The sequence below is a fragment of the Notechis scutatus genome, chromosome 3 (genome assembly GCF_049901735.1).
Source record: "Notechis scutatus isolate UNSWTSFEM ecotype Mainland chromosome 3, rNotScu1.2, whole genome shotgun sequence".
Classification (NCBI taxonomy): Eukaryota; Metazoa; Chordata; class Lepidosauria; order Squamata; family Elapidae; genus Notechis; species Notechis scutatus.
The window spans coordinates 84641907-84656674 of NC_142011.1; the positions used below are offsets into that span (position 1 = coordinate 84641907).

The 14768-nt window shown below is 41.9% G+C and overlaps 1 protein-coding gene and 1 long non-coding RNA gene across 3 annotated transcripts in view; one reads left to right on the forward strand and one right to left on the reverse strand.

Annotated features, from left to right (window-relative positions):
- Positions 1 to 2725, reverse strand: part of SNX7 (sorting nexin 7) — a 60897-nt gene extending 58172 nt beyond the window's left edge. The window contains exon 1 of the mRNA XM_026674088.2: positions 2445 to 2725. Coding sequence (XP_026529873.1) covers positions 2445 to 2651 — 207 coding nt within the window. The 5' untranslated portion in view covers positions 2652 to 2725. The remainder of the gene's footprint in view (positions 1 to 2444) is intronic.
- Positions 2726 to 2795: 70 nt separating this feature from the next.
- The window catches only part of LOC148131268 (uncharacterized), a 30322-nt gene continuing 18349 nt past the window's right edge, over positions 2796 to 14768 (forward strand). The window contains exons 1-3 of one of the 2 annotated variants that reach the window (XR_015748654.1): positions 2906 to 3033; positions 4078 to 4155; positions 9638 to 9750. This is a non-coding gene — a long non-coding RNA (uncharacterized LOC148131268). Of the gene's footprint in view, positions 3034 to 4077; positions 4156 to 9637; positions 9751 to 14768 lie in introns of those variants that run through there. The other variant, XR_015748653.1, reaches the window with a different exon arrangement.

The following is a 14768-nucleotide window of genomic DNA, read 5'->3' on the forward strand; positions in this document are numbered from 1 at the left end:
ATTACTTTTATGGGTGAGTGCAGGGGTCCCCAAACTTGGCAACTTTAAGACTTGTGGACTTTCAATCCCAGAATTCTCCAGCCAACTGGGAGTTGAAGTCCACAAGTCTTTTTAAAGTTGCCAAATTTGGAGACCTCTGGATGAGTAGCTTCAAAGTTTTTGAGATATCCCCTATAACAGTGGCCCCCAACCCTTTTTGTGCCATGGCCTGGTACCGGCATCACAAAATGATCCGCGGCCCGGTACCGGCATCAGCACGCATGACAAGGCAAGGCGAGCCGAGCGACTGGCCAGCCAGCCGTCCCCCTCTTCTCCCGCCACCTTCAACTCCTCCTTTGTACCTTTGTCGATGGGCTTCGCTTCGGGACGGTCGCTGGGCTCGCCTTGCCTTGGGTGCTGAAAGAATCCTCGCGCCTTAGTTTCGTTCAAGCCCCCTTCGATGAAACTAAGGCGCGAGGATTCCTTCAGGACCCAAACGCCGCTTTCCAACCGGAAAAGCTCACCCGGAAGCACTTTCTCATCAAACAAGATGGCGGCGCCCAGCAAACCGGCGGCCCGGTAGGAAATGTTCCATAGACCGGAGGTTGGGGACCCCTGCCCTATAAGAAGTAGGATGGAAGCAAAAGCTCCAGCAATCTTGGCAAAGGCAAACTTCCCTTAATTCTCAATTCTATTTGCCAGTCCTGGCAATGGTTCACAGTCAGCATATCTTGCAAACGTTCTGTTAGCAGGAGGAAAAGCAAATTTGGTGTCATTGTCCTGGGCTTCAGAACAGGCAAAATTAGCCAGAGAAAACTTCTGTTTCTCCTAAAGCTCAGCACAACATGAGGAAAGCAGACAAGGCAATTTTTTGTTATGTCAACTTTCATTTCAAAACAAAGCATACTCTCCTTTTGTTGTCTTACAACAAAGATTCTTGCAATGTCAGATATTTGTTCCGTTGCTGTATTATTCTGTCCCCAGAACAAGGGCCACTGGTAACCAGAAATTATGACTTGCTCAGTGAGACAAATAGTAATTTGTGGAGCCTGTTTTGTCTGGCACAGTAGCAACAGTGAAGGGCAAATCCGGATCAAATGCCTGAGCAGTGCCAGAACTACAGAGCCAAAAGCAAGACTAAATGTCTCTCCCCCTATTATACTGTGCCTCATTACAAAGGTAATGTTGTTCTCAGAAAAAAGCAATAAGGGACATTAGCTACCTCCAGTAACAGTCTCAAAATGTTCAGCTCAACCCATTAAACCCAGCCTACTTCATCCCCAGGCCCTCTCTCTAATCTGCCAAGCATGGAAACACAGCATCAAGATATTACCGTGCCTATGCAGGGTGAGGCCCAAATATTTTATTCCACTGCAGCCTGCCAAAATATGAAACAAGGCCAATACCCACAATCAGGCCTTTGGCAGAAATCACCCTTTACCTTGGATTACTGAAATGCAGCTTGCTGCCCTTTACCTGTGATGGATCCCAAACCCCATTATCCCTGGCCAAAACGGCATTACTTGTTGGGAACAATGGGTAGCGTAGTCTGATAGAATGCTTTACCTTATGGAAAACTGTTTGGGATCTTAATTTTTTTGTGGGCTGCACAAACAATATCCGGCAGAAACAATATAAGAGCTGTGGTGGCAGAGATTAGAATATAGTATTAGAATATAGCACTGCAGGCTAACTAGTTGCTCACTCCAGGAGTTCGATTCTGAGGGGCTTAAAGTTGATTCAGGCCTTCCATCCTTCCGAGGTCGGTAAAACGAGGACCCAGATTGTTGGGGGCAATATGTCGACTCTGTAAACCGCTTAGATAGGGTTGTAAAGGACTGTGAAGCGGTATATAAGTCTAAGCGCTATTACTAGTGCTATTCTGAAAGGGGGAAGACATTCTTAAAGAGGCCGCCCCCTTATCCCAAATCCCTTCCAACTTGTCCCGCTTCTTCTGGGCAACTTGGAAGCCCTTCATGCAGCCCCAGACTCAACGCCAGGGCTCGGCTGTCCACTATCTATTATCCCATCCTCCTGTGCTTGCTGCCCCATGAAAGGTGGTTTTCCTCCGAGGGCTTGTCAGGGCAGGCGCTCCGAGCCGTGTTTTTGCAAACTTCTGCCCCGGGAAGAACTTCCCCCCGCTAAGTCCCTTCTCTTTCCTAGCCTTGGATGTGGCCGCCACAAGCGCAAGCGGGACAAGCGGGTTTAAGCGCAACTAGAAAGTAAAGGGCGGGACGTGGGGGGGGGGACGGACGACTTTCCACAAGCTGCACGACACTTCCGAGTCTCCCGGGGCTGGTGTGAATGGAAGGAAAGCGGGACAGCGAGAGGTGCCTCTCTCTCTCTTCATACGGCGAAGTGAACCCGCCCTTATAACGCCCCCGGCGCCCCAACGGGGAAAGCGGAGGGCCGCCGGGCTCGCCGGGAGCAGCCGGCAGAGGCTCCCCCTGTAGGTGCGCCTGTACCTTGCTGAACACTTCCAGGTCCTCGTCGTCGTCGAACTCCAGCAGCTCCGGGGAGCAGGGAGGCAGCTGAGGTGGCGGCGGCGGCCGCGCTGAGTCCGCGAGGGGCGCTGGCGGTTCGGCGAGGGTCGGAGCTGCCGTGGCCTGGCCGCCAGGGGGAGGGGAGGAGACCGGCCACGGCGCCTGCGAAGCGCCCCGCTCGCCCTCCATCCTTCCCCGGTTTCTCTCTCTGTGTGCTTGTATGTGTGTATGCGCGCCGGGGCGCCCTGCTTAGGAGGCGGACGATCCCGGGTTTGCGCTCCTCCTCTCCGGCACGGTAATTGGTCAGCGGAGCTCTCGGCCGCCCCTTTGCTCGCACTGCGCAGGGGCGGAGAGGGACGGAGGAAAGGCGGCGAGCGGGGAGTCTTCCTGGGCGACCCCGGCCTTGGTTTGGGTGCCTAGATTTAATATAGGTGTTGTTCCTCTCTCCACCTCCATCCTGGGAATATGAAAGGCAGGAGAGGGGAGGAGAGCAGACGCCCCCCCGCCCCCCGAAACAGCTCTCGGCTACTAAGGCTGCCTCAGTTCCTCCCTCGGGCAAGCCTTGCAACAGGTGCGGGGGATGTGTGTGTAGGGGAGGGATGGGGAGGCATTTGGACATACAGGTAGTCCTCAATTTAGGACCACAATTGAGCCCCAAGTTTATGTTAAGTGAAAAATTTATCATGTGAACTTTGCCCTATTTTCTTGCCCCGTTTCTTAAGCGAATCACTGCAGTTCTTGGAATTAGTAACACGGTTTGTTAAGTGAATCTGGTTTCCCCATTGACTTTGTGTGTGTGTGTGTGTGTTTGGAGTCCTCCATTTCGGACCACAATTAAGCCCTGAATTTATGTTGCTGAGTGAGACATTTATCACTTAGTGAGCTTTGCCCCATTTTACAACTTTTCTTGCCACCCACCTTTGTTAAGTGAATCACTGCAGTTCTTAAATTAGTAACACGGTTTGTTAAGTGAATCTGGTTTCCCCATTGACTTTGCTTCTCAAAAGGTCGCAAAAGGGCATCACACGACCCCGGGAAGCTGCCACTATCATAAATGTGAGTCGGTTGTCAAGCAGGCCAAATGTAAATCATGTTATCATTGGGGCTGCTGCAACAGTCATGAGTGTGAAAAATGATCCTAAGTCACGTTTTTAGTGCCGCTGTAATTTCGAATGGTCGCTAACTGTTGTAAATCAAGGATTACAGATAACAGATAATCAGAGTTGGAAGGGACCTTGTAGGTCATCTAGTCCAACCCCCTGCCCAAGCGGGAGACCCTACACCATTTCTGACAAATGGCAGTCCAATCTCTTCTTGAAGGTCTCAAGTGATGGCGCTCCCATAACTTCTGAGGGCAAGCTGTTCCATTGGTTGATTGTTCTCACTGTCAAAAAGTTTATCCTCGTTTCCAGGTTAAATCTCTCCTTGTTCAGTTTCCATCCATTATTCCTTGTCTGGCGTACAGGCACTTTAGAAAATAGCTTGACCCCCTCCTCTCTGTGGCAGCCTCTCAAATATTGGAAGACTGCTATCATGTCTCCTGTGTACTCTGTGGCTTCTGTAGCAAGGAGGGTCATAAAATGAGACACTTAACAAATATTTCTCTTAACTACAGAAATTTTGGTCAGTTGTCGAGGACTACCTGTACCTGGCTTGGAGAGCAATTCAGAGTAATCCCTTGAAAATGATGCTGGTAGGTTGAAAACGTTTGAACAGGTGCAACTTTGCTCGCCAAAGCAAAATAAGCCAACTCAGGGGCTCCCATGCTTAGGTGTGCAGCGAGAGTATTGTGGTATAGAACGTCCTCAACTTAACAACAATTCTTTTAGTGACCGTTCAAAGATACAACAACACTGAAAAAGGTGACTTGTGACCAGTTTTCACACAGCATCCCCACGGTCACATGACCAAAATTCAAACACTTGGCAACTGACTCATATTTATGACGACTGCAGTGTCCCGGGGTCATGTGATCAGTTTTTGCAACCATCTAATGAGCAAAGTCAATGGGGGAGCCAGATGTCACAACAGTGTTACTAATTGAACAACTGCAGTGATTCACTTAACTGTGACAAGAAAGGTCGTAAAATGGGGCAAAATTCACTTAAAAACTGTTTCCAATAGCAACAGAAATATTGGGCTTAATTGTGATCGTAAGTCAAGGACTACCTATATAGGTAGCTTCAGATGTAGTTCCACCTAGTGTTTAACATAGGGTTTCAATAAAGAGACGCTTGTTGATTTGTCTACCAATCTCTTCCTTACGTATTGGCATTTTGCATCAAATTTCCACAATAATAATAATAATCTTTGCTTGATGAAATTCAAACCAAGTTCTCCCAGGTCAGTTTGCAATGCATTTTGTTGTTGTTGTTAGTTCACAACCCCATGGACAACGTTCCTCCAGGCCTTCCTGTCCTCTGCCATCTTCTGGAGCCCATTTAAGCTCACGCCTACTGCTCCAGTGACTCCATCCAGCCACCTCATTCTCTGTCGTCCTTTTCTTTTATTGCCCTCAATCTTTCCCAGCATTAGGATCTTCTCCAGTGAGTCCTTCCTTCTCGTTAGGTGGCCAAAATATTTAAGTTTCATCTTCAGGATTTCAATGCATTTAAACCCCCAGATTAAACTCACCCATAGCACTTAAATGACCAAAAAAAAAAAAAAAAATGAAATAGTTAAGCAGTTTCTCAGCAGCATATACGTCTTAATGTGATAAGTTAATAATGTTTAAGGAAACAGAAGTCTTTGTCCAAGAAGAAAGCAGAACTATTCTGAGGCATTTCTCATTAGTAAGGGGTGGGGGCTGTTACTGAAAAAGGCTACCTAGTCCCTCATGTTATGGCCACCCAAGCAGGTCTTCCACTGATTGTTTTTAGGGTACAGAGAGGAACATAAAGTCAGTTAGGTGAGATGGGCAGTGTAGAAATGTAATGAAGAAAAATAAACTAAATTTTTTAAAAAAGGATGAGGCACTCCTTTCTATACTGCGAGTCCCACCCGATGGTTTTCAGCAAAATCTCTAATCAAATCAAGTAAAGGCTTTAATATTATTTAATGGTTGTTCTTCCTTAAGTGCCAAACTCAGTGTGCCACTCCAGCTCTTTTAATGTGCCTCACATTGATGTTAATGGCTGCAACTATTTCCTTCACAACCATTTCAGTCGTAAAACCTCAGATGCTTAGCTAAGTCAGGGTGTGATCTGAACAAGAGAGATTAGATCAGACATACAGAGAATCTTCTATCAGGGTATCTGTGATCTCCGAGTATTAGCTGGCTATTACAACATTTTTTTCATCTCTTATAATCTACCTACTATTTCATCATTCCATACAATCGGTGTCGGGTTGAAACAGAATCTTCATTTGCATTCCCATTGTAGACAAATCAGTTTAATTTGTCCTTGTTATGAAACAATAATTACTTGTACTGTAGGAAAAAAATATCTGGAATAGATATTTTTGGACCTCAGGGAACACCAAACTCATAATTTTAAATCCCGGGGACCACTAATATGAATTTTGACTGACGGTGGCTTGCTGATGTTGGTGGGAGAGAGAGAGAGAGAGAGAGAGAGAGAGATCTGATCTAGCCTCTCTCTCTCTCTCTCTCTCTCACACACACACACACATACACACACATACACAAACACAGAGAGACGGGTGGAATTCAGATTTCTTAACAATCGGTTCTGTGGGTGTGGCCTAATATGTGGGTGTGGTTTGGTGGTCATGTGACTAGGCATGGTTTGTATGTAAATATAAATATTTATGTAAATATTGAATTTTTTATTAAAAAACAACAACTTTTACCCAAAATCAGGCAAAGCAGGCAGGCAGTTGCTCACAGAATCAGATTCACTCAGAGATCTATCTTTCTGCCATTGGCTACCTGAGTCTGTCACATAAAATTTGCTTGCAAGCAAACCCATAAAATTAGCTAGCAAGCAAACTCACAAAATTAACTCACAACACACCATGTATGTAAATATTGATTTTTTTATGAAAAAAGAGCAACTTTTACCCAAAATCAGGCAGAATGGGCAGGCAGATTGAGTTGCTCACAAAATCACAGATTCACTTAGAGATCTATCTACCTGCAATTTGCTAGCTGAGTCTGCACTGAAAATAGAAGCTTCAGTCCTAAGGAAGCTTCAGCTCTGCTTTTAGATTAGCTACAAAGCAAGAAATCCAGATTTCCTGCTTTCTAGCTAATCTAAATCTCCTGGCACAGCAGAACAGCTGATGGTCGGGGGAAAAAAAGGAAAAACAGCAACTTAGTAGGCAAGTTTGCCAGATAAGGAGTGAGTGGGCAGGGAGGGTTCCCGCGGGCCATGTGGGTGGCGCAGCCTTGTGTTCCTGCTCAGCCGGGATTAATTGCTTTGGGGGGGGGGGGGTGCTCTGGGGTGACATTTCTCTGCGGACCACCAAAATTTTCTCGCGGACCACCAGTGGGCCACGGATCACCGGTTGGCGACCACTGATCTATGTGACCCCTTATGATACAATGGTAAGAAGATTGAACTAAAGTTCAGGAGATGTAGCCTAAAATCCGCTCACTCAAATTTACCAGGTGACTTTAAACAAGTTGCTATTGTTGTCCCTTCTGACCTATTTCACAAAGTTGCTATTCTGGAGAACAAATGGAGGAAAAAATGCTATGGCTACTGTCTTCAGCTTTTGGAGGAAAAGCAAAATATACAATCATCATGATTTATAATATTTCTCGATTTCTTCTGAAGTTTCTGAGGATTTGTTTTTACGATGTAAACAAAGAGGTTTTTTAAATTGAATTTGGGGTGTGTGTGTATAAATACAACAACAACAACAAAAATCCAACAAATGAATATATACAATTAAGTCTAGGTTTTATTTTAATTTCTGTGTAATCTTTTCATATAGTTCATTCCGGATACCAGATAGGGAGATTATTTTCCTGGCCACTGCCTGCTTTTGGCAAGCATGTCAGACTTATCACATTAAAGACTTGCTTTCCCTGTTTCTGTATCAGAGGTGGTATTCAGCAGGTTCTGACCAGTTCTGGAGAACTGGTAGCAGAAATTTTGAGTAGTTTGGAGAACTGGTGGTAACCTTCCCTCAGGAGTGGGGACGGAATGGAGAGTTTACACTATCCTTTCCCTCAGTGGTGGGATTCAAAAATTTTTACTACCAATTCTGTGGGCATGACTTGGTGGGCAGGGCGTGGCTTGGTGGGCGTGGCAGGGGAAGAATACTGTAAAATCTCCATTCCCTCCCCACTCCTGGGGGAAGGTTACCACTGGTTCTCAGAACTACTCAAAATTGCCACTACCGGTTCTTCAGAACTGGTCAGAACCTGCTGAATATCACCTCTGCTTTCCCTGCCTTGCCTACCAAGCTACACCCACCAAGGTCTGCCATGCCCACCAAGCCACACCCACAGAACCAGTAGTAAACATTTTTGAATCCCACCACTGCCTGCCACGCCCACCAAGCCACGCCCACAGAACCGGTAGTAAAAAAAGTTTGAATCTCACCACTGTTCTGTATGATGGGCTAAAAATTAAAAAAAAAAACCACAACACCACCGATTTTTGCTTTGTGGGAATGCCTGACACTGAAGAGCTCATCCTTAGCTTATGCTTTCTGTGGCATGTTTGAATAAACAAACATCTGTCCTATCAGGTTTAAATTTATAACAGTATCAGCATAATGGCCAGCACAGGCTATCCAGTTCCCCACAAGTATTGCACATTCATTTTAAAAGCAGTGGCACTTATGTAACTGCTAGTGCTGAGTAGGGTTATTTATTTCTTCGTATTTCTGGCAGGATTGTTGTTTTTTGATGTAACTGGCCTCATACTTTGAGTGCTCTGCCAAATATGATCCATAATACCACTCTGGAAAGATCAGAGAGAAGGGAACACTTGAACCGAATCCAGCACTTATTTTATTCCAAACACAGATGACAATAAAAGCAGTGCAAATGTACTTTTAGGTTGTTAAGTCAGGCCCCTTCCATGTGGCTCTTTTCCCTTTCACAGATTGGGCAAGAATCTTCAACATTCCATCTCATTTTAATTGAAGATTTTGTCAAGTTAAGCTCAGTTCTTTGATCACATGGGTACATCCGCATTGTGTACTTGGCAACCATATAGGAATGCTTTACCCCTGCTGGCTTCCTATCGGCCTGGCCTTTCCTGATGGTTTCCCTTTCAAGTAATAAGCAGATGGTTTAAAAGACTCTACTGCCTAACAATCTTTTAAATGCTACTGAATTGACCTGGAATTAAGTCCATTGGGGTATGTAAAGATTCATCTCTCTGCCACCAGAGGGTTTATGCGGAAATTGTGATTGGGAGTCCAAGTTAGAATTGGTGGGGTGGTGGTGGAAATATGTCACAATAAAATATATAGAAAATGCTATATATTTAAAGAAAATGCTTTACAAAATCACCAAGCTCTTATTTTAACAAAAATATAGTCCGTGATATTGTTTCCCTAGCTATTCATTGGCCACACCAATGGAATCTTACATAATCACAAGTTATGTTGCTTAACATCTGGATGGAACAATTGAGTGAATTGTAGTGTTTTAAAAATCACCAATTTGTACATTTATTTTTGTGATGCTTTTGCTATTCCTGTACAAATGATTTCAGAAAAAGAATTGAAAAGGGGAAAAAAAAAAAACAATAACAAGCATTTATAGCCCAAGAGATTTAGGATAAACTCTGTATTTCTTACTGAAGAAAAGACAAAACACTTTCCCCAACAATTTCACATTCACTTGTTTCTGGCAATTTATATTAACTAGAAATATATGTGGACATTTAACCTGTCAGTTCTTATTTCAATCACTTTTAACTCAGTAACCCAAGGATCAACTGTTTTCTAACTGCACGGTCCCACTCCCAGCAAAGCAAAACCATTTCAGAAAGCACATTTTTTTCCTGATTGTTGAAATAAAATATTGCGGGTGATTCATGCAAACTGATTTTTGGGCCATCCCTACATTTTCTATTTTGTAGTTTGCAAACTGTACATGAAATAACTTATGCACAAACATTTTTGGTATGATTTTTGGCATGTTTCCCAACAGCGAATGTATATATATTACTGATAGCTAATCTATGTTCGAATGGGTCTTTCAAATGACTATAGACTCCATTAACTTTACTTCATGTTTCCCACAGAAATGCTACCCATTCACCATTCATCCATTCATCCAGTCAACCTGGTAGAATGTGGAATTTACAGGGAAATATTCCTATTTCAAAAGCAAAGCGTGATGAACAGCACCAGAAGAAAGGATGCTTCCTTAAATGGCTGTATAATTACCGGTAGTCGTTGAATTACAATCATTGGTTTAGCAAACATTCAAAATGATAACGACCTGAAAAAAGTGACTTATGACTGGTCCTCACATTTACAGCTGTTGCAACATCCTCACAGTCGTATGATCAAAATTCAGGCTCTTGGCAACCAACAGGCATCACAATGGTTGCAGTGTCATGTGACTGCCAATTTGCAACCTTCCCAGCCAGTTTTTGACAAACAAAGTCAATGGGGGAAGCTAAATTGCCTTAACAACTGTGTGGTTCACTTTAACAACCAGAGTGATTGGCTTGAGTGTAGCCATTTCTCAACCAAATGCTTGTAAAATCTGGTGCTGAACATTGCTGCCTTACTTAGCAATAGAAATTTTGATCTCAGTTGTGGTCGTAATTCAAGGACTGCCTGTATAGTGTTAACTATTGGAATAAGTGATGGCTGTATAATCAGCCTAAAACTCCTAATTAATGGAGGATTTCTTTGTGAGTTTCTTTTTTAAACTGAGATCTTTAAATCCATTTATAAAATCTCTTGTTATTGCCATTTATCTCAGCACGCATGCAGAGAGAGAGAGAGAGAGAGAGAGAGAGAGTTTCCCATCTACTTTCAAAGAAAGGAATGAGAGAAAGGGCATGCTTTTTTAGAGTCCTATGAATCCCACAACACTTGGAGAAGTCTGAAACCTGAGAACTACAGCATTTCCCAAACTTACCCTAACTATTAGTTTATAGTGAAGCTCATGGTGTTCCAATTCCATTCATTTCCCACTCATTTATCTTAAACTCAGTGGCAGCACTAAAGAACAGGGAGGGACAATGAATCTATTTCTTTGTTCGCTGCCTGAGAAGAAAACAGAACTGCTCAGCACAGCTATTTTTTAAACAGCCTTGATCTTGCAAACCCATTTCTAGAGAATCCTGCTAGTGGGAGGGAAGTGGGAGAGAAACTGAGTGGAGTTATCAGGACACAGAATAATAGGAAAATTTCATCTAATTTTTGTGCAGGTGTTGCATTTTTTTTTCCAAATAGAAAATGGTGAAGAGTTTTCCGGGTTTTTTAACAAAAGGGAAAGAAGAATGGTGGATAGGTGAACTAAAACAACTAGTTCACAATTATTTTGAATGCTTTGTGTGCACCATATAAAAACTGTCATGTAAAAAAAAAAACTTTATATCTCTCTCGTAAAGGTTGATATTTACAATTTGTAAATTCTTTCTAGACTGAGAGTTTATAAAGAAGTTCAGGATTTTTCCACCGTAATTTGTTAGTATTAAACTTTCCTTTGTAATGTTGGGAGAAATATCCATCTGGTCCAGTTCCAAGCCGAGAGAAAGGCACTGGAGACAAAATGGAGGCTGATTGGAAAGAGGGTCCATTTATTGATGAAGCAGAACCACCAAGCACGTGTGATTCTGGGTAGCTGACCACATGGAATTGAGAGTGAGGGTTTTTTTTTTATACCTTCTCTTGAGCTTTGCACTTGAACTTCCTGTTCCTATGCAAGAACATACTGTATATTCTATTGGCTGTTGTCAGACTTCCATGGTGCCATGTACAAATCCTAGGAGTTTGTCTGAGCTAGGCTCAGTTGAAGTTTGGCTGATGCAATGAAGGGGCTTGTTGGGCAAGTCCTATTGTGGCTGAGGGCTAATCCTACCTTTGTTCAGACCTTGCTGCAGGGAATTTTTGCCTATGAATAAAGCTACATATCTCTTTATCTCTTAAGTGCTGACATCTGCTGTAGGCTATTAAGGAAGGTGGAGGCTGCTTTCCAAGAGCATGTTTCTCCATTTCTCACCCAGGCAAATATAATATTCTGCCTTTTTAATATTTCTCAAAATATTTCATTCTTCTAGGAGTGGGGTAGATGCTAACTTTCTACAGTAAGAAGTATTTTTAGTGTCATTGTTTGTTTTGTGCTGATTGCCATAAAAGTGCTTCAAAGTTTTTCTTTTCTTCTACATTTGAACTTTTGAATTTTCAGTTTCAAAATCACTGCAACCTTGACGGCTATGATAAAACAAATCTAAAGTGCGCATTAAGACATTACATTTTCAAGACTGTGGAGCCAATATTATTTTCTTCTTCCTCCCAGCAAGAACTACGGCAAAAACCATACCCTTTAAAAAGAAATCGCAAGGCAATAATCAAGCCAGATCCACCACTTCTTCAAAAGTTAATCCTGAAAACTAACTTGATCTGACCCTCCTGCCTGATGTTCTTCTACACAATAAATGGCCCTTTCATTTATTTCTTTATGGTTAAGAAGATGACCATTGATAAACTTCTGAAAGGTTGTTTCACAAGGTCTTGCAATCTTGACTGATTGCAATGTTCATTCGGGAACTTGCTTTCACTTCTTTTTCTCTCTTAACTTTTCTCTCTCTCTCTCTCTTAACTTTAGTCTTTGAAGCTATAAAGCTAAGAGCCTTTTTTAAAAATCAAGGACAAGCACCAGCAAAACTTTAACTTGGCAAACTTCCCTAATGTATTTCTAGTAGGCTTTGTGTATTGAGATGCAGTTAATGATGGACATTGGGGCTTGCCAGCAGCTGACTTCCTTTGATCGCAAGATTTAGAACAAAAGTGGCTGTATTCTATCTATATGGGTTGTATAATTAATTTTGGAAATAGCATCTACCTCCCAGAGTAGTTTCAGTACTTTCGCTGTCAAGAATTAATAGAAGACTCTAAAGTTCAAAAAGAGAATGATGACCTATATCCAATCTAAAATCATATATTCTTTTACTTTATATTAAGTCTCATTACTTCAATGATATTTCTGAGAAAGTGTACAGATAAGACTGAAAAAAAGTCTTATATTGCAAGTCCAATATAAGCAGACTAAGATGGCCTCAAAAGCCATTTAAAAATACAGCTTTCTTATTTGATACATGCTTATTCAGTAACAAAGGACTGTGTGTTCATTGAAGATTTTATTCTCAAGTAAATATGCAAAGGATTCCAGTTATAATCAATGCAACCATTTTATCAAGCTATCCCTCTGCAATGTAGATTTGACTTGTCAGAAACGAACAACTGGTTGGAGATAGGAAGAATTAGCCACTTTATTGCTCATGCCTAATTTCACAGGAATCTTCCCAGTCTGCACTGGGTCAGACTAGATAAGGTTCAATGGCATTCAAGAGGGATCAGACCTTGCCATCTCATGCCTACATAATAACTGATTCCCTTCTTGACTCCTCCTCCGACTTGATCAGTCTCTCTCTAACATCAACTGATCTATTTCTGATTACTTTTAATTGCTCAAAAAAGCCCAAGTGGGATTCAAATTTTTTATTTAACTTCTAGTATCTAAATGCACAAACTTAGCTGCCAGACAAAAAAACATTTGTCACTTGTTTTCCTTCTAGGTCACGCCAGAATTAAGCAATTAGTTAATTAATTAAAGTAGTTATTTTATTTATTTATTTATTTCATTTGTCAAACAAATAACAAAATAACAAGTATAGGTATGGACATAAACATGAACAAAGGAAGTAAATGCAGATAAATGGGGACAGTAAGACTTTAATTAATTAAAGTTAATTAAGTAGTTAAGCAATCTTTCGCTGACAATAAAACTATAAACTGAAATATAATATGAAGCAGAAATGGAGAATGACATGATTTTTACTGAATTTCATCCCCATTTCTGTTGCTTTATTAGATGAAGATATCAGGTATACTTTTATCAAAGTAATAGATGAAATTATAACAAAATTACAAACTCTGAGGTTTATTTTAATTTTATGTTTCCCCTCTGCTCAGTGAGTGCTAGAGGCAATATACAAGTGAAGCAATGAAAAGCCCTTAGTATACCAACAAGCTTATCTTTAAAACCCTCACAATACAATTTCAATAATATTGGAAAATAACAAAGAAAAAAACTGAGCTTTTTTGTTAATATCATCGATTTTATATCACCAAATTCAAGAGTGTAATATTGATCTTTGTCATATGTCTGATCATAGCACAATTACTTAAAAAATATCAATAAGTTGTTATTTTAATGTTATTTTACTGAATGAAAGAATGTGTGCAATAAAGGCCAGGTAGAGATTGCACAATATTTTGATTTGAATACAGAAACACCAAATGCCTGAATGTTTGAATGGGAAGCATATTAAACATATATTCAAGATAGAATTATTGCTTTTGCATCATACAAAAATAAAATTAAAAATAAAATGGACAATAATTTGAAATCATGACCAGTTTAATAAAGAAAAGGCAAGCCAAACATCTTGGGGTTTAGGGGCATGGAATTGCGTTGCTACTGAAAAGGCCCTATCATAATCTCTCTTCTCTAAGAGGTGATATTTATAAGAGGTTGTCTGGTACTGAAAACACATTTTAAGAATGTTCATTAAAAATACTTGTATACAGGCCACATTTCCCTCCTTTTCTATTTATTTTTTATATATGCATCCTGTTTTTCTTCCAGAAGCCAAGGCCAAAGTGTATGTGTTATTTTATGCAGTAACAATCTGTGGGTAGATTAGACCAGGGGTCACCAACCTTTCGAATCTCAGGGACCACTAAATTCATAATTTTAAATCCCACAAACCACTAATATGATCTGCCTACTGACCGGCTGGGTGGGCGTGGCAAGGTGGTCATGTGACTGGGTGGGCATGGCCAACTTGATGTCACTCATGTCAAGGGGCACCTTGCCGACCTCTACTCTCCCCTCAGCGCCCAGCCACTTCTCACCTGCCTGCCCGGGCTCCTTAGGGCCCCAACAGGAAGCAGTTGTTGGAGCTAAGTAGCCACCATGAGAAAGAGTTGGCAAAACAGCTGGCTTACTTCAAATTAGATCTGACAGAGAAGGAGGCTCAGCAGAAGCACCTCACTGAGGACTACAAACATAGGCTTTCCAAGCAGAGGGAAAACCTGTGTGGGAGTGCAAGGCCAGGTACTGGCGCCTGGAGGCTCAGTGGGCTGAGATAGCCAACCAGTTCCAGGCCGTGATGTAGTCCCACTGGAACA